This window comes from Neolamprologus multifasciatus, chromosome 23 (genome assembly GCF_963576455.1).
Source record: "Neolamprologus multifasciatus chromosome 23, fNeoMul1.2, whole genome shotgun sequence".
NCBI lineage: Eukaryota > Metazoa > Chordata > Actinopteri > Cichliformes > Cichlidae > Neolamprologus > Neolamprologus multifasciatus.
Window position 1 is genome coordinate 19,654,956 of NC_140460.1, and position 25,429 is coordinate 19,680,384.

General features: G+C 39.6%; 1 protein-coding gene across 4 annotated transcripts in view; it reads right to left on the reverse strand.

Moving 5' to 3' along the window:
• LOC146491440 (kalirin-like) overlaps positions 1 to 25,429 on the reverse strand; it is a 59,084-nt gene that overhangs the window by 10,860 nt on the left and 22,795 nt on the right. For 2 of the 4 annotated variants that reach the window (XM_085152739.1, XM_085152742.1), the window contains 23 exons: positions 24,965 to 25,103; positions 24,585 to 24,719; positions 23,842 to 24,004; positions 23,575 to 23,690; positions 23,018 to 23,140; positions 22,196 to 22,378; positions 21,698 to 21,822; positions 21,541 to 21,607; positions 21,326 to 21,435; positions 21,059 to 21,128; positions 20,883 to 20,972; positions 17,801 to 17,893; positions 16,452 to 16,563; positions 15,231 to 15,421; positions 15,020 to 15,121; positions 14,775 to 14,929; positions 13,981 to 14,083; positions 11,699 to 11,860; positions 10,459 to 10,651; positions 3,021 to 3,077; positions 2,819 to 2,925; positions 1,327 to 1,458; positions 1,126 to 1,239 (listed from right to left, as the gene is read on the reverse strand). In XM_085152739.1, coding sequence (XP_085008865.1) covers positions 1,126 to 1,239; positions 1,327 to 1,458; positions 2,819 to 2,925; positions 3,021 to 3,077; positions 10,459 to 10,651; positions 11,699 to 11,860; positions 13,981 to 14,083; positions 14,775 to 14,929; positions 15,020 to 15,121; positions 15,231 to 15,421; positions 16,452 to 16,563; positions 17,801 to 17,893; positions 20,883 to 20,972; positions 21,059 to 21,128; positions 21,326 to 21,435; positions 21,541 to 21,607; positions 21,698 to 21,822; positions 22,196 to 22,378; positions 23,018 to 23,140; positions 23,575 to 23,690; positions 23,842 to 24,004; positions 24,585 to 24,719; positions 24,965 to 25,103 — 2,842 coding nt within the window. Of the gene's footprint in view, positions 1 to 1,125; positions 1,240 to 1,326; positions 1,459 to 2,818; positions 2,926 to 3,020; positions 3,078 to 10,458; positions 10,652 to 11,698; positions 11,861 to 13,980; positions 14,084 to 14,774; positions 14,930 to 15,019; positions 15,122 to 15,230; positions 15,422 to 16,451; positions 16,564 to 17,800; positions 17,894 to 20,882; positions 20,973 to 21,058; positions 21,129 to 21,325; positions 21,436 to 21,540; positions 21,608 to 21,697; positions 21,835 to 22,195; positions 22,379 to 23,017; positions 23,141 to 23,574; positions 23,691 to 23,841; positions 24,005 to 24,584; positions 24,720 to 24,964; positions 25,104 to 25,429 lie in introns of all 4 variants that reach the window. The other 2 variants (XM_085152741.1, XM_085152740.1) reach the window with 2 other exon arrangements.

The following is a 25,429-nucleotide window of genomic DNA, read 5'->3' on the forward strand; positions in this document are numbered from 1 at the left end:
GTACACAGTTTGAAAGCTGAAGGCACCGCCTTGTACTTTTAAATACACTAGGAATCACAAGCAAGCCAGTAATCTGATAGTGTTTTATTGAGGCGATATGTTACTATGAGATCTTTAAGATAAGATGGGGCCTGATCAGTCAAGACCTTATATGTGAGGAGAAAGATTTTTAAATATAATTGTGGATACAACAGAGAGCCAATGAAGAGAAGCCATTACAGGAGAAATATGGTCTCACAGTATTCTTGCTGCAACATTGTGGATAAAATGAAGGCTTTTCAGGGATCTTTTAGGACAGCCTGATAATAATGAATTGCAATAGTCCATCATAGAGGTAACACATATTGAACTAGTTGTTTGCATCACTCTGAGACAGGATGTTTAGAAATGTAGAAATACAGCAAGAAAAAAACAGTCCGACATCTCTTACAGTGTGCCTTTACGGACATATCTGGTCAAGATTCCTAACAGGAAGCTACGGTAATGCCATCCAGAGTCAGTATCTGGTTAGACATCATGCTTCCAAGGTTTTTAAGACCAAGTTCAGTAACCTCCATTTTTCCAAATTTAGATAAAGGAAATTATATGCCATGGAGGCTTTCAGGCCTTGAAGACATGCCTGTAGTTTAATTAATTGATTTGTGTCAACTAGTTTCATAGGTACCTACAGCTGGGTGTCATCTCCAACAATGAAAATGTATGCTGTTTCCTAATAATATTACCTGTATGTATACAATGAAAAGTACCGATCCCAACACAAGAACCTACAGAACTCCATGAGTAACTCTCTTTAGTAACACGAAGAAACTGAAATGTACCAGATAGATATGACTCAAACCAGTGCAGGGTATTTATGTAACTATGAGGTCCACTGGCAGGAGACATATGAGGATCACTGGTATCTTCCACTAGTGCTGCATGCAACTCTGTATTAGGACTGAAAACTCTTCAAATAAACCACTCTTCTGTATAAAAACATTTAGTTTATTTTTGTAGTTATTCAAAAAGTTTTCTGAAGAGGTTTTTTACCTCATGACTAAAGCAGCAAATACAATATTAAGCAGTTTATGGCACATTCATCTTCAGCCATTAAACATTTCTAGCTTTAAACAGAGCCACTCTTACCTCAGGATTGTTAGGGTCTTTGATGATCTGCATTGGGGGTGGTAGAGGGGTGTGGCTTTCTTCCTCTGGCTCCTCCTCCCCACCACTATGCCCTGCCTCCTCCTTCCTCGCCTTCTACATAATTTAAGAAGCAATTAGTTTATGTTATCATTATTACTATTTTGTGTCTTTAACCCATCATTTGGATGGGTGTCTACACACCATTTGCGCATTTCCTGTGAGGGGTGTGGTCATCTCTGTCCTGTTGTCCCGCCTCCTCGTCCTGATTGGCGGTTTCTTCTGTCCATCTGCTTTTCCCTGACTCAGCCTCCGCACCGGACTAGTCAACCAGCGCTGCAGCAACAGTTAATGTAGTTACCGTTATTGATGCCACTGAGTATTGTATCACCAAGGCTACGGTTCATACAGCTGGTACAAATAGGACTAAAAACTCAGGAGTCCAGAGTTACCTGTGATACGAGCTTCATCAATGTCACCAGGCACGTTACAAATGTGTTCATCTGGTTTTAAACTACATTTTAGTTCATAGTGTGCTGATAGGATGTGCTGAGAACTGCATGAATCCAGTCCAAGTTTAACATATGAAGAGCAATTTGTGGAGATTTTCTTGATCTACAGAATGTTTTCCACTATCTGTTTTTTAAAAGAGCTTCTCTTAACTATTTAAAACACAACCTTCAAATAAATTTTGGCTCTTCGCCAACAATTTTACTTTTCTTTTATACATTTTTTAACACTCATTTATGAACAAAACAAGATTCAGCTATGATTACACATCAACACTCATACAATTTAGACACAATGATAAAAACTGAGGAAACATTTCCTGTGAGCTAATGCTTCCAACTTTAATAATCCATTACATTTAAGGGGGAGCTATTTAAAGTTACAGTATCAAATGCTCATTTTAACCAAAGTTTCATATTTCATGTAATGATGTGAACATATGCAAAAGTAAATATTATGAGCCCAGAGCTCAATTCTTATGACTGCTCTGAATGCTGTGTTTCCAAAATGACACCTTGGCAGCTCTGGATGCTGCCCCCTCAGCAAGTTTTCAGGAAGACGCCCAAGTAGAAGTAAAAAAGTTTGTGGACTGATGGGAGACAGAAGCTAAAGTAGACTGTCTGAGACACAAATAAACTGCTTTTCTAAGACAAAGAAGGATTATTTTTAGCTGTGAATAATGCAAAGCCACTGGAGTGGAGTCCTAGAATAAAAACAAACACAATAACTCCTCTTTAGTATTTTTGACCATAAAACACAGCATTAACAAATCACAACAAACACACAAAGTGCATATCTGCATTTCCCTTTGAGAATACCAGAGAACCCACAATTAAGATAACTAAAGCCCTCTGACTGTAGGTTAATATCCTAACCAGAATCAACTGAATTCTGTACTAAATCGTTTTTATGGTTTCGTTTTTGTTTTCATGTTTTGTTTTCAATCAGTTTCATTGTCGTATAATTTTTATTAGTTTCAGTGTTACTTTTAGTTACGTTGTGATGACCTGGTTCATGTTTGTCGAACTGTAAGATTTAAAAAACATTCAGACCAACAATAGAAATATTTGAGTCAAAGCCATGTAGACATCCCACTCTCCACAGATGAACCAAAGCCCCCTCAAGCCGCTTTATGTTAACACATTTGGCCCAAATTCTCCCATTTCAGTTCACAGCGAGCTGTTACCTTTAGAGTGTTCCCAGTTCCAGAGCCACTCCGCTTCGCCCCCGGTGAGCCCACAGCGCCTCCTGCTGGAGCCCCTCCCACTCCAAACACTGTGGGAGAGGTGGCACCTGAGAGAAGAAAAGGCAGGGAGGGGTCAGAGGTGAGTTTTAGTGCTGTCTTTTCTGAGTGCAATGGGTGCTCAGAGTTATTACTGTGGTCTCACTTTGGCTAGTAGTCTGAGTCTGGAGGCCTGAACTTTCAGAGCTGTACAAACTCGACTCTGCAGACACAAAGAAAAACAGATTATCAGTCGAGCAGGGCGATATGACCAAAAATATTTATCACGATATACATTTGAAAATTTGCGATAATGATATAACTGACGATATAATTGACACTAGACAAAATACTTTACAACTCCACAACTTTATTAGTGCAAAAAAACCCAACAATGTATTTTCACTAGAACAAGCAGCTGTTTTTTATGTGCATTAAAATTATATAAAAAAAAAAATCAGAGCAAACGCATATTCCTTGCTAACAGTTTAACCAAAAGGCATTTCCATTGGAAATTGGCCGACATATCCTCAGCATAACCATGTATAATATCCACAAAACTTAAAAAGAGGTTATACACACAATACTGTAATATTATGTTGAAGCACAGTACGTATCACTCTGCGAGGCACCTGCCTACGGTAGCTGTAATGGTCTGACAATCCATCAAGCGCTGCGGGTTCGTAGCTTAGCAAAGTCGTACTTAAACATTTGACAGATTTTCGAGCACCGTGTACCACATAAAATCGTTTCGAGGTCAGTAAACACAACCAGAATTCATACATAAGGCACACGGGATTATAAGGGGCACTGTCGATTTTCACAAAAATCAAAGGATTGATTTTAAGTGTGCCGTATTTTCCAAAAAACACGCTAATAAGGACGGCCCGCTAGCATGCGCTACCAAATAGTGTTTTGTTGTGTATCTGATGGACAAAAGCTAAAACAGTTCCACACCACTGAAGTTGCAGCATTTTTACAAACCAATTCTGGTTCATCTGTTTCATTCTACAATCCGCTTTCGCCCTTCTCATTCTCTGTCACCGGCACACTTTTTTTCACCATGTGCGTATGAAAACAAAGGCATTGCGCATGCGCGTTTTACCCATATTCTATTGCGATATTTCATTTTCTTATCATAGCCCGACATTATACCGGTATTACCGTGAACGGTATGATATGGCCCAGCCCTAATTATCAGACTGTTAACAAGAAAAAACTGGACTGGATATACCAGAAGGTGTGAGGTTAAATGAGAAAAACAGAAACTACTGTGAAGCCCGAAAGACACAAATAACACAGTTTCTTCTTCTTCTTTAGCAGAAGACTAAAAATTGTTGTATCAAGTTATATGAACACTTCTGGAAATCTAATTTCATGCTTTTTAAGCCCTCAACAAGGAAAATTTAACAACCTTAACTCAGCAAAAAAGCATGCACAACAGTCATGAAAGATAGTTGGTTTCTTTGAAGTAAGGAGGTATGAGGGACTTACTGATAGCTAGTTACCCTAGCTTAATTTAATTTTAATAGAATCTTTCATTTAAACCTGAAGTTTAAAGTGATTCACAAGTAAAACCCTAAACCACACAGAAAAGTGAGCAAAATAACAAAAAAGACACACAGAGACAGGACTCACAAAGAACCTGACGAATGAATGAATAAACTATTAGCATAAAACTACAAACACAAACAAAAAAATCTCAAAAACTACAACTACAGGCTGTAAAAAAATCGAGTGCATTACAATATTATTTTGAAAACAGATCAATAAAATAATATTACATGTAAATATATGTGAGCATCTATGACTTAAAAGTTAATGCTTAACTTGTGAAAGTACAAAAACCTGCAAAATAAACAATAAATAAATATACAAACTGAGTTTAAAAGAATCCAGTATGTTCAGCACACATGAAATAATGAATAAAAGTGATTAAAGATAACGCCATTAATAACAATTGATAAATGCAGACACACTGATTATGATAGATTAGAACTGATATTTATTTTAATGACTTAAAATCAGCTGTAGAGTAGGTGTGTGGTATATTTAGATATATGCTGCCTTATTTGACCTCAGACAAGTTGTTACAACACTTTGCAGCCAGCAGAGCCCACTGATGGCAGCGTTCTACCTCAGAACAATTGAACTCCTGCTGCCTCCGCTTCGGTGAACCACTAAATAACAGTATTTAGTGCAAGTAGCTCTGACATGACATGACATGAGATCTACTGGAATCAATATTTTACTGTAGAAAGAAGAGTTTGGGCACAAAGACTTCTTTGAGGGTGTTGTTTGAAGTTTTTCCTTTAGTTTATGTTTGAATGAGAATAATTAAATATTCAAAACGAACCTTGTGGAATTTTCCTTTCATAACTAAGAAGCAGCTTCATGTAGTTATCTTGCATTGTGTCTAAGACTAAAGTTTATTTAATTCTTACGTAATGGGACAATGTTCACTACATTTACTGTACCCCAAACTAAAGTCATTAGTTAATTATTTCTTTTTTTATGGCCGTCACTGAGAGCAGACAACCTTCTGATGACATTTTTCAAGACTTCAGTGTTTCCATGTTCTGATTCATGCACGTGTATCAGATAATAACAGCAGCCCACGTCAGGAGGTTGGTGGTGTCGGGGCAAATCATTTCAGATTTTCAGAGACCCGAGTTGGAATCATACACGCAACAGATTTTTACAAATAATTTGTATTTTTGCAAAGATGTTATTTTGTTACATGTAACAAAATGTAAAATGTTACTTTTTTATGGAATCTGGTCAAATGAAATACATTCAGTTTACACTGAGCACATTTTCCTTAAAGAGTGAGCATTTGAATAAATAAATATTTGACTGATTTTGTGTATTTCAGTTGTGTTTTACCCAGAATTATTATTTTAAAGGTGTTATTACTTAAAAATATGGCTTTCAGTCAGGTTTAGGCATTACAAACTCCTGTGTACGATTTACAAAAAAACCCGCTTGTTTGGGCTAAAATACAACTTCCACATCTTTAAAGCTTTATTTCTTTGTTGCCATGGTGATGCTTACCCGCTCTTTCTGGACAAAATCCATGCTTTTGACATTAAACTAGGTTTCTTATTGAAAGGTGACAATCGTCTCCATGCACACAAAATAAAAGACTTGAATCTGACAAATGGCTGAACGTTGCCCCTCGGCAAGCTTCCAGAAGTTCACCAATCAGAAGAAAGTGTGGAAGGGCGACACACATCCTGATCAACAGTTTTGACCATACATTAGGAAACTTTGCTCAGTCACTTGTTGTTTCAGTGAAAATAATATTAACCTGGCAGGTGTGGATGGAAACAGGCATTCATTTGCTTTTTCTCTCAAATTTGGTTTTATGTTGATGAAACTCTTATGATTTCCTAACATTCATGGATTTAGTCTCAGTGTAAAATCATGCTTTACAAACTGTGACTGTCTGACATTTTTGTTGTTTGCCAGCTGAAAACAACAGCAAGAGATTCTTATTACGGACAGACCTCTGCCGATTATTGTGGATATGAATATGGCTGCTTAAAACTCAGACAAATCCACCAGTTAGTCAGTCTGATTATTGTAAAATAGTCACTGAAGGACACACACACACACACACCCCTACTGTCTGCACTGTGTTACTTTGTGTGTGTGTGAGGTCTTTCATACAAAAAAGGAAAACCTGCGTGTCCTGTTCACGGCACACACACACACATGCATATTCACACATCGTTCACATTCTTGCAGCGCTGTTTGCTATAAAGGCACACACACACACACACACACACACACACCTATTACTTATTAACCATTGCACACCCATATATTTTCTCCAACACCCGTCACTCTCTCTCTCTTTCTGTCTCTCTCTCACTCTCTCAGTGTGAACCCACCTCGCTCGTCCTCTCGCTCGTGCACAATCCATTCCCAAATGCCCGAACAATCCCAGCATGCACCTCTGCCACGCCGCATGCTTCCACATCAGTCCATTCAGAGAGATATTAAGAAAGAGGCAGACTGACTGACAGAGGTGTTTCTCTGCTCTCAGCTGCATGACACTAAACAAGAGTCAGAGGTCTGGAGGTGGAGCCACAGCATCTAAACCCACAGAGGGTGGGTTTAGATGCTGTGGGGGAGTGGCTTATAGTGTAATAGTAATAATAAACTAACACAAATCAATTATAATGATAAATGTAATAAAATAAATGACCTGAAAAGAATGAAAAGAAAAAAAACTTATAATAATTTAAAATAAAATTAAGCAAAGTAAAAATAAAATGGTAGAGTAATAAAAGTACTACATAAAATCAAGTGAAGTATAAACAAAGTGAGAAAAAACACTACATAAAATGAATAAAATATAATAATAATAAAACCAAATTAAAAAATTATTAAAAAAAAGATAATTTTTACAATAGGTAAAATGATATGAAAAATAAAACAAGTTTATTTGGAACAAAATATAAAATAAAACTCCATAAAACACAAAACAAAGTATGAATAAAAATAAACACGAGCGCTAAAAGGGAGTTTATTTTTAACTAAAGCTTCTATTGTTTGTAACGAGGAAGAACACCCAGTGGGTTGCCACACACACACACACACAGAGTCAGGATGATAAACTGTAGATTCCTGTCTGTGTGAAACTCCTTCGGGTCAATGTTTAACCATGTGTATGTGTGTGCGCGTGTGTGTGTGTGTGTGTGCGCGCGTGTGTGGGTGTGTATGTGCGCTTTTCAAACACCTTGCCAAACCAGATTACAGATTAAAGTTGGGACAAAGTTGCCTCACAGGTCGAGGCCACGCTCAGTGCTGCGGTCAGTTTTCTGTTTCCACTGAAACTACATAGGCATTTTTGTTTGTTTTGTTTTGTTATGTATTGAAACTTGTGGGAAGTATGTTAGCTGCTTGGATTAATTTATTTTTCTTCTGTGGAGTACTACTTATGTTGAGAGAGTTGAAGACACACATATTTCTGTATTACACCTTCTTCCAGCTATTTATTAGATTTATAGTGTGCAAATTACGTATTAATTCAATTTGCACTGCTCTCTGGCACAATGACAGTTTTACTTTTTATCCATTTTTAACATAAACTAATTTTATTTTGTTGTTTTCTTTGGGTTTTTTCTTTTTTGGTATCTGTAAAACAGTAAAAGGCCCCACTATGCATCTGTGGTACTTTTATTTTGGCTTTTTTATTTATTCATTGTAGACTCCATCAATAAAGTTACAATAGATGACTAGTCACTTCTTTTACAATGAAGTCTGTGTGTTGGCTAATTGTAAAAAATCTACACAGCCTGTGTTTGTTGTCTGATGACAAAATTCACGAAATTATAACACACTTCTTAGAGAATACAGTGAATTTTCAAAATAAAATGTTCAGTACGGTGTCCCCTAGAGACAAAGCACGTATAAACTCCAAAACACGTACAAACTCCAAAACACAACGGAAGTGCTCCAGGACGCTAGGGGCAGTGTTGAGCTCGATTTGCAAAAAAAAAAGAAAAAAAGGCAAGTTTGTTGCAAACACATGGAGTTGGATACCGGCAGAAAACACCAGCAAGGATAGAACAACCACGCTTTATAAAAAAGGTAATGTGAAAACTGTTGTTTGTTTGATTTGTTTTTAATTACTATGAACGCTTGGTTCATGGTGGAGTCAAATCTGACGTTAATCTGTGCTTTGCTCAGAGAGAACCTCAACACTGCCCCTAGCGTCCTGAAGCACTTCCGTTGTGTTTTGGAGTTTGTACGTGCTTTGTCTCTAGGGGCCACCTTAGCCTCAGTCCAGGATAAACGCTCTTCTTAAATACTCCCAGTGGGATTTGTAGCTGTAATAAGGATGGAACAATTTGTCATTACAGACGCACTTGTGATTATACTGTCTTTGTATTTAGTAGGACTTAGAAAGGTTATGGGGTGGCACGGTGGTTAGCACTGTTGCCGCACAGCAAGAAGGTCCTGAGTTCAATTCCACCATCAGGCCGGGGTCTTTCTGTGTGGAGTTTGCATGTTCTCCCCGTGTTTGCGTGGGTTCCCTCCGGGTACTCCGGCTTCCTCCCACCATCCAAAGACATGCAGCTTGTGGGGATAGGTTAATTGGATAATCCAAATTCGCACCATTCGCACTCACATTCATGAGTGCGAATGGTTGTCTGTCCCTGTGTGTTAGCCCTGTGACAGACTGGCGACCTGTTCAAGGTGTACCCTGCTTCTCGCCCTATGACAGCTGGGATAGGCTCCAGCGCCCCCCGCGACCCTGAAAAGGATAAGCGGAAGCAAATGGATGGATGGATTAGAAAGGTTATGTTGGCGTGAAGTTTGTGAATGGCCGGTCTATAGTACACCTCACAGTGATGGACATCACACTAGTGCAGGACAGACTGTGGTATCCACAGTCTCTGCTAGGTTCAGTTTTAGGGCTCCAGGGATAATTTTGAATGTAAGCTGATGATGCTCTTCATTGTCAGCTGCAGGTCTGCTTCTTAGAAGCAATTTGGAGAAAGTTGGATACAGGAAAAACATAGAAAATCAAGTTGATTTACAAAATAAAAGACCCTCCGCAGTTTTAGATGCTTCAGAAATGCATCTGTTGTAAAGAAGAAGAAAAAAAAAACAGTCAGGCCAGCAAAATATGCCCTGTGTATCCCTGTGGTTATGCATTTCCCTGTTTCCTATGCATTACACTGTTTTTATACTGGCTCAGGGTTTAGAGCAGTAAACCGTTAACACCTTCTTGTGCTGACATTTGGTTTGTTCCACAGGTTGCACAGTGGAGGTGTTGGCATTACTGGAAACTATCATTATGGTCAAGAGGTTTTATATATAATATATATAATAAACTTTTTTGAAGACTCTGTGGTCTAGTGGCTCTAAAAGTGTGGGCTTCAGCCCCCTGTTGGGCTGTAAAGGTACCGCAGGTGGGTGAGAAGTCAGGTTAATGTTCATATTTACAATTTAGGTAAAAATGTTCTTTAAATATTTACATTTAAAAGGAAAGGGGGCTAATCAAACATCCTAAATTTGTCTTATATTTAGATCAAAAAGATGGAAATATTTCTTTGCAGGCTTGTGTGATGATCAGAGTTGTGATTAACGGTTCAGTTTTCCAGAAGCTTATAGCCAAAGCTGCATTTTGAGATGTTTCCTCATTACTGTGGACCATCTCCTTGAAGCTCATAAAGCTGTGATGTTAATGTGAAGCGGCAGAGTCTGACAGACACAAAGCGCATTTAATTTTTCATGCTCAGCTATGGGACAAGCACTCAAGGACTCAAGTGTGTTTACAACTTTATAAACATGGATTTAAATATTTAGGTGGCACAGAGAGAGAGCGAGGATGTGGGACACATACAGCATGAGGATGTTTAAAATTGCCTCTGGCTAAACAGGAAGTGACATCGAGCAAACAAGGGATGTGCTGCTGCAGTTTAAAAATGACCACGCTGTTGTTTTAGAAGGTATGTTTTCTCAGGAATCACTTTTTTAGATGTTTTCCTGCACATGGCAGTTAGAGCATCATTAATATCTGTGATTACAGTCAGGTCCCTTTGGGGCTGATGGGAACACAGGCAATAAGTTCTCTGGGTACTCACCCCTCCCGGCGCTCACAGTGGAGGAGTTAGAGGTGGAGGTGATGGTGGTAGAGGATGAGTTGCAGGAGGAGGAGGTGGTGGTGCTTGTAGAAGAGGTGCTGGAGGATGTGGTGGAGGCTGGGAGCAGTCCCTCCATATCGGCTGCACTGTGGGAGTGCGACAGGCAGAGGGTGCTCATGGGCAGTAGACCCTCCTGTGAGGAAACACAGCAGCGATGTTAGAGGGATGGTTGAGCATCAGAAAAACAAGGAAACCCTCTCACACACTTTAACGGTACTTATGGCTATAAGTTCTTGCCTTTGTTACACGTGGGGACCTTCATTATATTTGTCACTTATGGGGACATTTGTTGCTAATCTGCTTAACAGCCCCTTTTTCCTCAGTGAGTGTGTCACTGGTTTTAATGGTTAGATAGAAATCTAAGGTTCTTGTGTCTGAGGTCATTCATTACATCAGTTGTCCAACCCATCATATAAAATAATCTGCTAATTTTCTAAGCTCAACCGGTTTGTTTCTTTCATCTAAAGTCCCTCAGTAAAAATCTGACTTTTACTGGCACACGATACTTTGGATCTATTAGTAGACCCTTTAGTGCTTTTCTCATTCCCTCAGCTGCTCTGGACCACAGCAGGGAACTTAATCCGGAAACTTTAAAGCTTTCTTACCAACTTCCTTTAATCCAAAAAGGACATTAAAAAGATCAGAACTTCTTAATGTATAACTTGAAGTAGAAAGAATTTTTTAAAAAAAAGAAAAGAAAAATGTTTCAGACCACAAGGACAGTCAAGTTAATATGTTTAAAGATAAATTGGCACCATAGAAACAGATATCTTCTATCAGGAAGTCAAGTTTGCCAAACGCTGTGAAACAATGTGTAAGAAAAAAGTATGAATATAATTCTGCAGAGATAAATATTTTAATTCTGTTTTATTTATATAGCACCAAATCACAACAACAGTTGCCTCAAGGTGCTTAATATTGCAAGGCAAAGACAATAATACAGGAAAAACCCCAATAATCAGACAACTCCCTATGAGTAAACACTTGGCAACAGTGGGAAAGAAAAACTCAGTTTTAACAGGAAGAAACCTCCAGCAGAACGAGGCTCAGGGAGGGGTGGCCATCTGTCACAACTGGTGGGGGTTGATGGGGCAAGACAGGAAGTTTTGCTACATGTGGGGACATTTAGTTTGTTTATTATTTGCTGGGATGTTTGTTTTGTCTTCTGAATGCTAATTACCTGTTGAGGTGTTTGATCTGTGGTTCTGACCAGACACCACCCGGGCCGATCTGCTGAGCGCTCCACCAGCTCCACCGTCTGACCGCAGCGAACGCTGATCTCTCCCGGTCCTCCGGCAGAGAAATCCAACAACACCACGACTAACTCGCAGCCTCCTGACAGCTGCACGCAGACAGGTAGGACAGATTATTTACAGGCGGAAGGTGTCACCGCCGTGTTGTTAAACGATAATAACAGCATCATTAGCATCAGTGCTCCAAGCTCTGAGAGAAGCAGACATTCATTCGCACTCAGAGAGGTATCTCCTGGAGTCCATGACCTCACTCCCATGCAGCTCACTGGGAGCGTACAACCTCTATTTCTCCAAATGATAAAACCAGGAAAATTCAGAATAAATTGAGGGAGCAGTCTGAGATATGACTTTATACCCTGCAGACGGCTAAAAATAAGACTTAACGTGTTTCAAGCTGCAGGGCAGGAATGAGTTACAGATTACAAAGACACTAAATACAATATAAACTATTAATAAAGAACAAAGTCAACTCAACTTCAAGACTATGAGCTGTGCCTATAAAGTTCAACAGTGTAGAGATGTTTGTCTTGATGTATGCTCAAACATCCAGGTGAGGAAATCCCAGAATGCTGATTCTGTTCATCTGAAAAAGGGTCAACTTTCTTTTCTCCTGAAAGCTAATCAGCTGCTTCTATATCCACTTAATCTATGGTCAATATGCAAACATATAGAAACATGGATCAAGCTTTTCTGGCTTCTCAGCCAACCAAAAAGCCGTCCGCTGGGTTTAAATGACTCTAACTGAGAGCTGACGAGTGAAAGTCACTTCAGTTCAGCAGAAACATGACCAAACCACAAACCATGAAAGCCTCTCATATCATCCAAAAACAACCTTTCTCTGATTGGCCCAGAGAGCAGCATAAAACATCATGTGATCTGGTCACCGTGGTTACCGCTGACTGTGAGCTCCAACACGTGGGCTGCAGCTGGAAGAGAAAACACTTGTAGCGTCTGCAGGGAATGAGACGGGTGTTCCCCAAAAAATCCAACACAGATGTGAACAGATGTGTGCGTTCAGGGAGGAAGCAAAGGTCTGTCAGAAAGGTCAGAGGTCGCCGTGTCAACTGTCACAGTGATCTCAAAGACTGACAGAGAGCCCAAAAAGTTGGACAGGACGGACGGATATATTTCCAATAAGGAACCAGGTTGCAGTACTCATATTATTTTATTCATACGTATACTGGTATTTATTAATGAATTAATTTACATTCATTTAATTAGCTATAAAACAGATTTTTCAGAAATTTTCTAAATACTTTTGTTTTTTATCTTTAAACATGAAAAAAAACTTTTCAGATAATTAATTTTTATATTTTATTTTTATTTTGTAAAAATTTAAATTTAAATTTTATCTTTTCTAAAACTGTAAAATTGTATTTTTTTATCCAAAGATTTATTTTAAAATAAAAGGTTTATTTAAAATACTTTAGAAATACTGTAAAAATAGTGTTTTCAATGTTAACTTTGTGTATAACATAATATTTTGATTATAATTTACATTTTTTTTTTTTTTTTATCTTTATTGAAATAGTTGTATATAATTTTTTTTATTATATCTAAAATGTTTATTTTGCATTTTTTTCTGACATCTTCTTAAGATTTACCTTTTTGGTGGATTTTATTTTTCATAAACATTTAATTTTTTTCTAGTAATCTTCTGAATACTCATATTCAGCACAATATATCATATCGTGCTGAACATTGTAAGGATAAATTCATGAAAATGCAGAAATGTTCCTTATTTAAATGTTTTCTTGCTCTGATGGATTAATTTAGACTCGTTATTATTGTCGCCACTTACATGCTGTCCCTTTAACTCCTCACAGTGACAAAAAAAGTGTATTTTTTCTTTTTCACCGTGTTATAGTCACCAACGCAGTAAAAAAATAAAGTCGTCCACCTTCCTCTCTTAACTGTCTCACAAATCAGAGCACAAGCCAGCAGGGTCAGAGTTTCCAAGGTCAGAGGTCACTGCCACTGGCCCCACTAATGAGAAGCAGGTAAAATAAATAAAACGTACCTCATCAGGAGAGCAGAGCAGTGAAAGTTTCTTGAAGGAGTCCGACCATGAATAGTGGAAACTCCCTCAAGCACACCAAAAACACACACCCAGCCAGCTGCAGCAGCAGTGAGGTCATACGACTGCTCGACACACCCTCTCACAGTGTGTCTGTCTGTGAGTGTGCGTGCGACTGTGTGTGTGTGTTACCTTGTCGCTGTCTGCGGTGTTTTGTGACGTTCGGGAGGCGATGGAGACGGTGTCGGGTTGACTGCTGGCATCACCCAGACTGTCTGCATCCTCGCTCGTCTCCCTGAAACAAACAAAAACAAAATACTCTCACAGGTCAAAAGTATGTGGACGCTCGTCAGTCTGCGCTTCTTATTTCTTCTACTATAAGTCTGAAGCACATTTTCCTTTATTGACTAAGACGTCAAATATTTTCTTCCTCTTGGGTAGGAAAAGTCAGGAAATGATATTAAAGGTCTGTTAACATTTCTAAAAGCTTAAGAGATTGTCCATAACTTTCCTGATTTATCCAACTAACAGCTCAAACCCAGGAGTAATAAAGGTTTCAGATTTAACTGGCTATGTTTAAAACGTTCGCTTTCTTTTATGTAAGGGCTCCTGTAATATTACAGTAATAAGGACATTTCCATGTCCTGCTTGCTTCATAAACACAAATGAAAAAAACTTTTGACTCGATCCAACATGAGAAACTTATGAATATCCTTCATGAGCTGGGACTTCATGGATGCCACATTCGATTGATTGGAAACCTGTAATGGTTTCAGAGACCAGGTGTACTCCAAGTGGAAGTAAACTTAAGTCTGACACAAACAGTTTTTATATATTAAGCATATAAATCTTAATAGCAGAAATAAAATAAGTGCTTTCTTACTGGAGTTTGGAGTTCAAATATTAGCAGCACTGAGAATTAGGGCTGTCGATATAACAGGTCAGGAGTCAGTATTACTGTTTAAAGGCCATCTGTGTGAGCTGACCTGCGGTTGATGCTGCGCTGTCGCCCGAGCGTCGGGTTGGGGGTCTTGGGGAGGGGGATGGGCTCCCTAAGTGCCCCCCGCAGGTGACCCCGCCTCTCCTGGATCACCTGCCGAATGCTACGAACCCACTCCTGCTTCAGCTCCAAAGATGATGCCTAAAAGTAAACAAAAAGACGGATTATTCCGTAGATTTAACCATCACTGTATGAATGTTTACTTACTCATTTATTGACAGGAGCACACACCTTTAGGACTGTCTTGTTGTCTGAGGTTGGCGTTCGTCCAACCCACAGTGCAAACTTACAGGGGTCGCCCTCTATGTGCTCTGTTACACCGAGCTCAGAGGTCTGAGACAGAGACAAGAAGTAAGAGAAACTTTGTAGAATATCTTCAGCCAAATTAGTTCCATTTGTACTTTTTTGATTTGAACGGAGCAAAGCTGGACGTTGTCCTTACCCTCAGCCTGCTCTTGTAGATGTATTTGGTCCGTCCAGACGAGTCTTTGATCTCCTTGCTGAAGATGAGTGACAACTCGAACAGGAAGAGGTGTCGGTCCCGCCCCTTTCTGATTAAAGACTTCGGCTCCCAAACCAGGAAGGAGTCTTGCAGCAGGAGCTCGCCCTGAACATCCAGACCATCCTCCACACCTGCAAGATACAAGACAGTGAGGGGCCTCCAAGACATTTCTGTCAAGTTTTGCTTTTAGTTTTAACCTTTTAAAGTTTATACATTACTTTACAAAAGTCTTGAGCGACTCCCCGTTGCTTTTTACTTACTAAAATGTGAAATAGGTGCAGTAATTTATTTGAACATGTCCAAACACACATGCAAATACAGTTTTTACTATTTTAACGAGCTTGAAAGTCAATATTTGGTGTGACCACCTTTATTCTTCAGCACAGGCTGAAATCTCTTAGGCAGCTTTCTTGTCATGTCTTTAAGTCTTCTTCAGGAATAGTTCTCCAGGCTTTTTGAAGGACATTCAAAGCTCTTCTTTGGATGTTTCAGCCTTTCATTCTGTTCTCTGTCATCATGATCTCACACTGCTTCAATAATCTTGAAGTCCGGGATCTGGGGAGGCCAATCTATTAATTAATTATTAATTAATTTCCTATCTGGGTCAGAATCTGATGGTATTTTCTGTGTTGATAATTGATCAACTTTAGCACTATCTCCAACACCACTGACTCCAAACCATGACAGAGCCTCTACCGTGTTTTACAGATGACTGTAAACACTCACTGTTTTACCTCTCTGCTGCCAAACCGTGTTATCTTTTGGTGTTTTTCACAGATTCAGCTAAAGAAATGAGAGCAGATGTGTTTTTTTAACAAAGTGTTTAAAGACATAATTTAAAATTGGCTCTCTGCTAAGTTGTCACATGTAGACACAGCACTGGTTCCTTGAGTTTGGTGCATTTTATGCTTGAATGATTCAAAGGTCACTGTTAAGTGTCTTAACAAAGAAGAAATTCTTCTGAAAAGCCTGGTGAGACCTTCAGAAAGCCTGGAAAACTATTGATTAAGACCACTTAAAAATAACACAAGAAAGCTTCACTTCCTGGAAGCAGACTATAAAGAAATGAGGGGTGGCTCCGTGACAGTACTGTATGAAGTTCTTCATTAGATAACAACCGGAACAATTCATAATATTCATGTGAAAAATATTCTGTGTTACCTTCCAGCATGCTAACGTGCATAGCATCGTTTGCTCTCTTTGGGACACTCAGCATCACATCCAGGCCTTCCTTTATCTCGCCTTTTCCCTCCTCACAGCACGCCAGCAGCTCCTGCATCACATTAACACATATACAGGTTCATCAGTTTTTTCCCTGGAAAATGAAGTGCTGAACTCTGTGAGAAATCTTCACAGTGAAAAAAAGATGTTTGAGTTTTATATTATAATTGTTTGTGGGTGATTTTAATATTTTTAAAAAACTGCAAAAGAACTTGTATAAAAGAGTAGCGCATTTCTCCATGTTTAAAATATATGATTGCAGATATTTTAGAGAATTAAGCCCAAACTTGTCCCCCAAAAAAGCCAGATATTCCCACAAACCTGCCAAAAAACAAAGAGCATGTCGCCATAGATACGCTAAGAAATAAACAAAATATCTCCTTATAACTGCCAAAAAAACAAACAATCAAGATGTCCTCATATGCCTGCCAGAAACAGTCATATGTCCCAATAAAGGCACCAAAAACAAGCCAAATATCCCCAGAAACCAGCCAGCAAGATGTTCTCCAAAGCTCACCAAAAAACAAGCAAGATGTTGCCATAAACCCACCAAAGAAACAAGCCAAATATCTCAATAAACCTGTTTAAAAAGAAAAACATAATGTCCCCATAACCCCCCCCCCCCCCCAAAAAAAAAGAAAACAAGCAAAATTTCCTCACCAAAAATCTCCCTATAAACCTGCCTAGAAACTAGTAACTTAGACAATTAACTGATGAGAAAAGTGTTTTCAGTGGTCAAGTGAGGAGTCATTTCCTCATAGACTTCTATAGAATCAGCCTTAGTTTTACAACAGAAGTCACCTCCCTCGTGGCCATCAGCAAAAAATAGGGCAACCCTGCAGAAGCTTCACTTTGTATATTTCTTCACTGCTCTGGTTTGAAGTATTAAAAAGTTTGAAAAACAGTTAAAACATCACCCTGAACAGTGGCAACATAAAGAAATGAAGCTCAGTCTAAAGGGGGTTATGTGTTCGGCACCTTCAGCCTCCTGCTGCTGCTGAGTTACAACAAAGTTTTCAAACTGACACGAAACGCTTTTCATTCATTATTCCAGGCACACACGCTGTGTCCTCTGGGCTCCATATAAAGTATTCGGGATTGAAAGCTGTGCTCAGAAAAAATCCTCTGAGGCGCCGTGTTTTCCAAACAGCCAGAGGGATGAAACATTTCCGAGCCTTCCTCTAAATTTAACAGCCTTCTAAACAAAAACAGTTTGGAGCTCTGTGGGAAACACTTCGTTCTCGTGTGTTTTGAATGTGGGGGAAACATAAAAGAAATTCAGGGCGTACCTTGAGCAGCAGCTGGTATTTGGTGATCCTCTGAACAGGCTTGATGAGAGCCGAAGAGATGGAGTTTGCTAGACCGTGTCTTCTCTGGACCTCCTGTACACACAAAATAAAATGTTAGAGATCATATAAAAGATCATTAATCAAGCTTTAAACCAGTCAAATAAAATTCAAACCACGTTTGTTGGTGACTCACAGGGAGAGCTGAAGAAAACACACTTTGTTTTATGGTCCCATAAGCTCTTTTTTATCTTCTTGGTTATGTTTCCTATCGTTACACTTATTTTTATTTATTTCTCTTATATTAGTATTACAGGGGAAACTGAACCAAGTAAATAGTAAACTGTACTGTAAACTCAAGAACTGATGTTTTGGGAGCTTGAAAAGTGGATTTGTTAAATTCCAAACACATCATGAAAGAGCGCAAACTTGGCCTATATTTGCAGTTTTCTTTGGGCCACACTTAACCTTGACTGGTGACCAGTTCAGGGTGAGTCTGGTTGTCTCAGTTCAACCACAGGTCCATGTTATTTGGGCCAGAAGTCACGTGTATTGTGGCATTTGGATGATGGCTAAAAAACATTTAGCAGTGCTGTAATTTAGCCACAGATAGCCCAATGTGTATGCTATCTGTGATTTAAACATGGTTTCTAACAGTGTGTTACAGATGTGGCCTATGTTCATCCATCAATATCAGAATAAAGAATCAGACAAAAGTTGTAATGCTGTTTTAGTTGTTCAACTCTTACAGTTTACAGTAGGCTAGATCAGTCAAAGATGCTGAGGTTGATGACTTTTGTGGTGGAAACCCAGATATACTAAACCAAATTTCCAGTTCCTTGTTTATTCGTTACTTAATTTATGTCTGTGAAGGTTCTCAGTCATCCAGGTCATTGTAGTCAAAGGAGCTTGCAAAGAAAAGTGTCTGGACTTCTTTAAGTTGCTTGAAGACGTTTCACCTCTCATCCGAGAAGCTTTTTCAGTTCTAAGGTCAAATGGTGGAGAGTCCCAGATATAAACCTAGTGGGAGTGTCCCCCCACAGAGGGACAAAAGGACCCCCTGATGATCCTCTAATCGCCTGAGCCAAGGTGTGAAACTGGGTGTGGGTCCCAATCAGCCAGAGTTTCGGGTGAGTTCATTGTGAAACCTGGCCCCACCTTATCATGCGAATTCCTGAGGTCAGATGGCCCAGGATGTGAGTGGGCGTTAAGGCGTCTGGGGAGGGAACTCAAAACTGGATTATAGATGGCAGAGAGTTGGTGGCGTAAACCACCGCCTCTGTTCAAAGATGGTCGCTCACAGTGGACATAGATGGCTTCTTTCACTCCTCTTTCAAACCATCTGTCCTCTCTGTCCAAAATGTGAACATTGGCATCCTCGAAAGAGTGTCGATGGACTGCTGAGTCTTGTCCTGTGGAGGTGGCTCTTCTGTGTTGTGCCATGCGCTTGTGAAGTGGCTGTTTGGTCTCTCCGATGTAGAGGTCTGGGCATTCCTCGCTGCACTGTAGAGCATACACCACATTGTTAAGTCTGTGTTTTGGAGTTTTGTCTTTCGGGTGAAAAACTGGTTCACCCGAAAGACAAAACTCCAGGACACTCTTTCGAGGATATCAATGTTCACATTTTGGACAGAGAGGACAGATGGTTTGAAAGAGGAGTGAAAGAAGCCATCTATGTCCACTGTGAGCGACCATCTTTGAACAGAGGCGGTAGTTTACGACACCAACTCTCTGCCATCTATAATCCAGTTTTGAGTTCCCTCCCCAGACGCCTTAACGCCCACTCACATCCTGGGCCATCAGACCTCAGGAATTCGCATGATAAGGTGGGGCCAGGTTTCACAATGAACTCACCCAAAACCCTGGCTGATTGGGACCCACACCCAGTTTCACACCTTGGCTCAGGCGATTAGAGGATCATCAGGGGGTCCTTTTGTCCCTCTGTGGGGGGATACTCCCACTAGGTTTATATCTGGGACTCTCCACCATTTGACCTTAGAACTGAAGAAGCTTCTCGGATGAGAGGTGAAACGTCTTCAAGCAACTTAAAGAAGTCCAGACGCTTTTCTTTGCAAGCTCCTTTGGTTACTTAATTTAAGCCTCTAATTAGTCACTGGAGACTGGATGTCCATAAACTGAATTCATGTCAGGCTGTCGAGATAGGTTGGTTCTCTGGATGGTGAAAATCTTGGATAATTTGCATGTCCTTCCATCTGTGTTAATCTATTAACTTCCACCAGCTTGCTGGTGAACAGTTTAGCAGTAGTGCTGGGTTGTGTTTTGGAAACATGCTCAAAGGTGGTAAATGTCAAATCAAGTCTCTTGCAGGCATTTTGGCCTTGGAGTTCTTCTATTGTAAGATTTCCATTCAGCAAGAAGGAATTCTTCATAAAGAAGGGTAGATGTGAAACTAACTCTAAAGACGCCGCCTGGATAATATTAGGAGGTTAACAAATGCTTTTACCAACATTTTTCCAAGATCTTTTTCTGTGATCCGACTTTTCACGAGAAACTGTATCCAGGGAAATCTAGACCATTTAGCTTTTCTTCTTTCTGTTGGCTCAGTGTCTAAACCTCATAGTCAAACATGGTGACTGACTGATGGAGTGTACTTCTGGTGTGGTGGAACTAATCTCTGGGTTGGTTGATACTTTGTTTTGTCTCTTGGGGAACGGTAATGACAAAACTGCTAGAATCACAGATATCTGAATGTTGGGCTCTAAATGAGACAACTGATCCCAGGTAGATCTTATTTTTTTCCACAGCGAATTGAGGGAGCTTGGTTTCGCCAGCTTAGTTTATATGTCTGTGGCATTAAGTGTCACATTCACAAATTTCCAACCCCAAAGTTTCAAAGTCTATTGAAGAAGATGAAGCTGCCAGTTTTGCTTGATATGAGTCCAGAAAACACAGGAAAGCCGTAAACATAGCTGTGTTTTAGTGAAATCCAAACTTGCTTTCATTGATGAAACTCCTATATATTTAAAAAATAATATTTGGAATGAAGATAAATTAAGTGCTACCCAACTAAACTATTGGCTAATATTAGGTTGTTAAGTTGATGTTTGTGGTGTTTGAAAAAGACCTCAAAGAACGCCACGCCATGTTGTTGGATGAGTAAACTGGAGTCTGGTTTGTTCCTGCAGTACGTCACGTACATGTGGAACTTATCAGCCTGATAGGGAAATAAACACAGATTAATCATTAGCTCTGTAGGTTTAAAATAAATAATCAACCTGAAATCTAAAAAAAGAATCATACCCAGGTGACAAAGCAGTGTCCAACATCCTCAGGAAGCTGTTCATAGTTTTCCAGCTCCTTCAGGAAAATACTGCAAAAACACAGAAAATATTAATTTTCTCTAAATGTATTTTAATATTCTTTTAATAACAGTTATGGACCTATGATATCTAAACATGTAGTTTGGAGATGTTTACAACTCATAGATGTCCTGGATTTTTCCTAATGTAATACATCCATTAGAATATTGCAGTGTTATCTCACATTTAGCAGGATATTTAGTGGTACCTGTTGTGGAACTCGTAGATATCCTGGATGTTTCCAAACACAATATCGTCCTTGTTTACAAGGCCAGGCGGGACGTCCTCTGAGCCGCTCGTCATCTCCCACAGGTATGTCTGCAGCAGGTAATCGTATTAACAACAGAAAGTACAATTTAGTATTATGTAGTACTGTGTTGCGTCACATCCAGTAATCAGAACCCACGAATTCTGAAAATATACCTCAATACACTCCTGCAGATCTCTGACATAGACTCTTTCTGTCTGAAGGAGCTCAGCCATGATGTACCTGAGGACACACACAGGTGTTATCAGAGTACTGCAGTAGTACTGCTACCAGTAATATCTATACTAATATCAGTAATATCAGAGTACTCACTCTTTCTTGCGGGCGGAACGTCTCTTCTCATCGCTGACTTGGTGGCTCGGATCGGACAGGTTGACTTCGGGGTCGGAGTCTGACAGACTGTTGGGGATCAGCTCGAGCTCCAAGTCCTTATTATCCTGAGAGGAAAACTATACAAGGTAAACGCACTAAAACACACATACATTTATATTTATTTAATTTTAATATATATAATTATAATTTTTTAATATATTTTCGAGATCTGAATAATCATAGAAGTACAGCAACAGATCTGCCTTCTAATTTCACACATTTGCTGCTTGTTGCTAATAATTCAAAAAGCTGCATTTGTATGATATAGTCCTTCAAATTATTCAATCATAACCTGTTTTACATGGAAATAAACTTTAAATGCAAAGGTTCACACAGGTTTATTGCAAAAACACTAAGAATCACATCACACTCACTCACATGTTTTCGCTTTCAAATGTTGAGAGTTCCTGCTCCACAGTCAGTACTTGTGTCGTTTACCTGTGAGCAGCCTCCCAGTGCCGTCTCCAGCAGGTGCCGATACTGCCCCATCCTGACGGTGAAGTCCCGGTAGCGTTTGTCAACCGTAGAAACACAACGACGGAGCTCAGTGCGGTGGGCGTGGCCTTTAGCCAGCATACTCTCAGCCAGCTGTATTAGCAGGTGAACCTTTTCCTGCGTATGCTGACAGAAACAAGGTCATAGTTTAGTTAAATTCAACCTCAGAACAACATGTGGCTTGCTAGCACTTTTCCTGATTTTAATCATATTCAGGACACAAAATGGAGCAGGGAAATACTTTAATATCCAACTGATTTTCTGAATTTTGTTGGGTTGTTCTACATCTCTCGTGGTCTCTTTGTAGCTGTTCAGTATCTCCTTGATCACAATACGTCTCTTAGCGGTTGTTTTGCATCTCATAATGGCCTTTTGTTTCTCTTTAAGGGATTTTCTGGCATCTTTCTCTGTGCACAAACAATCAACACTGAAGAGTAAAGTGCTCACCTATTAAGACTTAGTCTGCATTATGAGAGCATATGGTTTCTTTGACTGACAGGTGGACTGGTGCACAGATGGCCTTAGTTCATAGCTGTTTGCTGCTCTGCTTTTGTGAGTATCAAACAAAATATTAACAGTCTTTTCAAACAGATGCTTTGGCTAGAGGGTCATTGGCCCCTCAGCGTGTGCATCATAAGGCTGCTGAGCAATCCAAACACGAGCTCAGACTACATTAACTAATTAATTATCTTACTAGGAAGTACTGTTCATAGAAAGTGATAAAAATATGATATACATTTCAATAAACTATGGAAAAAAACACACCTTGGCAGAAATGCAGAACTCCCTGTGTTGGATCTGCAGTTCTTGCGTCTCAGCCACTGTCGCCCCAGGTGATGTGTGTGTGGCCAGGTAGTGGTCCCCTGACTGTTGTAGCCAATCCAGAGCCTGCAACAAAAGGACACATTAGACAGATGTCCTTCAATAACTCAAAGTCAGCATTTCCAAAATATGATGCGAACACCCAGAGAGTATGCGAGACTTTTCATGCAACACAATTACTGTGTTAACTGATTAGTATTTTGACCTACTCAACAACAGAAACCTGTGAAAAATGTGTCATGCTGGACAAAACAACAGCACAATGTTTCAAATGACAAAATATTTAATTTACTATCATGTAAGATTGAAAAAGGAAGCAACTTTGTATGCTTGAGAATCAAAGTTGTTAGATACAGTAGCTTGTCTGTTAGAACAGACTACACGAGCCAGCTGTCAGTGATCATAATGTTATGTTACACCCGATCAGTGTATATGATTTGCTGATTTTGTTGTTAATGAGCGTGAATAACAGTGCTAATAATTTAGCAGACCGCATCTACCTGCTGAGCGTGGCTCTGGAACATCAGATACTGCTGGCATTGATCCAGTCTACGTTTCTTTAAAGTCCAGAAATGAAGAACTCTGTTTTCTCTCTGGAGGAGCTCACTGAGGATACCTGAGTGCACAGACACATCTGGGTAAGTCGAATTACCACTGTAGTTTGCCATTAAGTGTGGTGTTCCTCAAGAAGTGATCCCGGCTCCACTGTAGTTCTGTATTTACACCAACAAATGCTTGAATATTTCTCATGTATATATTTTGTTCACCTTTGACCTGTTGCTCGGGCACCCTGGAGTGCCCAGTGACCTCTGCAACCCCTGTTACCCCGGAGACGGTGACACTGTGGCCAGAGATGGTCGCCATGGTGACACTGTTACGGTGAATGTACTTGAGGAAAACTTCGGCGTTTCGTCTGGCCAGAGTGCAGGCCTGTCGATGTCCAACACCAGAGACATTATGAGAAAAAGACATGGCACTCGAATAAGCCCGAATATATCTATGATCAATCATTACTGCCGACAGTTTCAGCATTGTGGTAGGCTTGGCTCACTCCATCCAAAATCAAACTTTATTACCAGGTTTAGTAAAGTTTAACTTGCCATTTTCTCCACAAGCACTTACAAATAATTGCTCAAATAGTTACCAAGATGCATGCCAAGTAGAAAGACTTGATTAGGGAAGTACTTTGATAACACTTGTACGATTGGCCCAGATCGTACAACTTTCATAAATGCTCTGGTCAAAATAAACAAATGAGGACAACTCATGCTGGATGTTTTGGGACTGCTAAATTTAATACAATGAGAACTTTCCATGACCATTGAACAAGAAAACTGTTCAAAATAAATAAATGTATTCAACTTTATTCAAGTACCCTATTAATAGTATATGTCACTAAAGCCTGCCCATGACTGATTACAGCAGTTGATTGGACTCGTTTTCAGCGTAAAATATTAGCAATGATCAGCTTCTATTTTGGAGTTTGTGGTGATTTTCCAGAGCTCCTCACCTTCAGAAACGCCTCCTTCTGCTCCATGTGTTTGCTGATGAGTGGCACCAGCTGCTCCGGCTGTCTTTCTCCTCCTGCACACCAGTCCTCCTCCCTGCGGTACTCCTGCTCCAGACTCTCCAGGACACCACACACCTGGAAACAGGAGGTAAATACTTGAAGAAACACAGTATACTACGAATTTTCCGGCTGACTGTAGTTTAAATTTTAAATATTTGCACAACCTAAAAAGTAAGTTTGTAAAAACAATGTGTTCTATAGTTAAAGTATTACCGTTATTTTTCATTTAAGATAATTATAATATATTACGAGTTTGCTAACCACTCAGTTAAGTGCTTGGCACCGTTTATTTATCAGACGCAGTTACAGTCTCTCGTTACCTGCTGTGACGTCCTGTAGAAGGCAGCAGATGCGTTGACTAATTTAAGTCTGTCTTCAATCCTCAGCATCAGAGTCTGCCAGTGTAGCGCCACCGTCTGGGCACAAGACCTCACTGCATCTGGGTCATAATGACCTGACCTAAGGAGGAAAGTGCAGATGTCAGTTGTTAAACAGACTAATGGCTGGCCTTCCTGAAGAAATGTAACATTTTCATAATTTAACGTTAAATGATAGTAATGAATATTATAAAAATGATTCTTTTACAGTTTGGGAAATGTGAGCTCTCTCTAACACAGAACACCAGAAGGTGACAGATGATCAAAGCTTTTGCTTTGATTGTTTCATTTCCAGAAATATTGTGAAGTATAATATAATTTTATGAATTACAATAACAGTTAGCAGTACATACATGGGGTTATATAACTTTTGTACAAAGGGTTACTATGTACTTGATAAAGCATTGC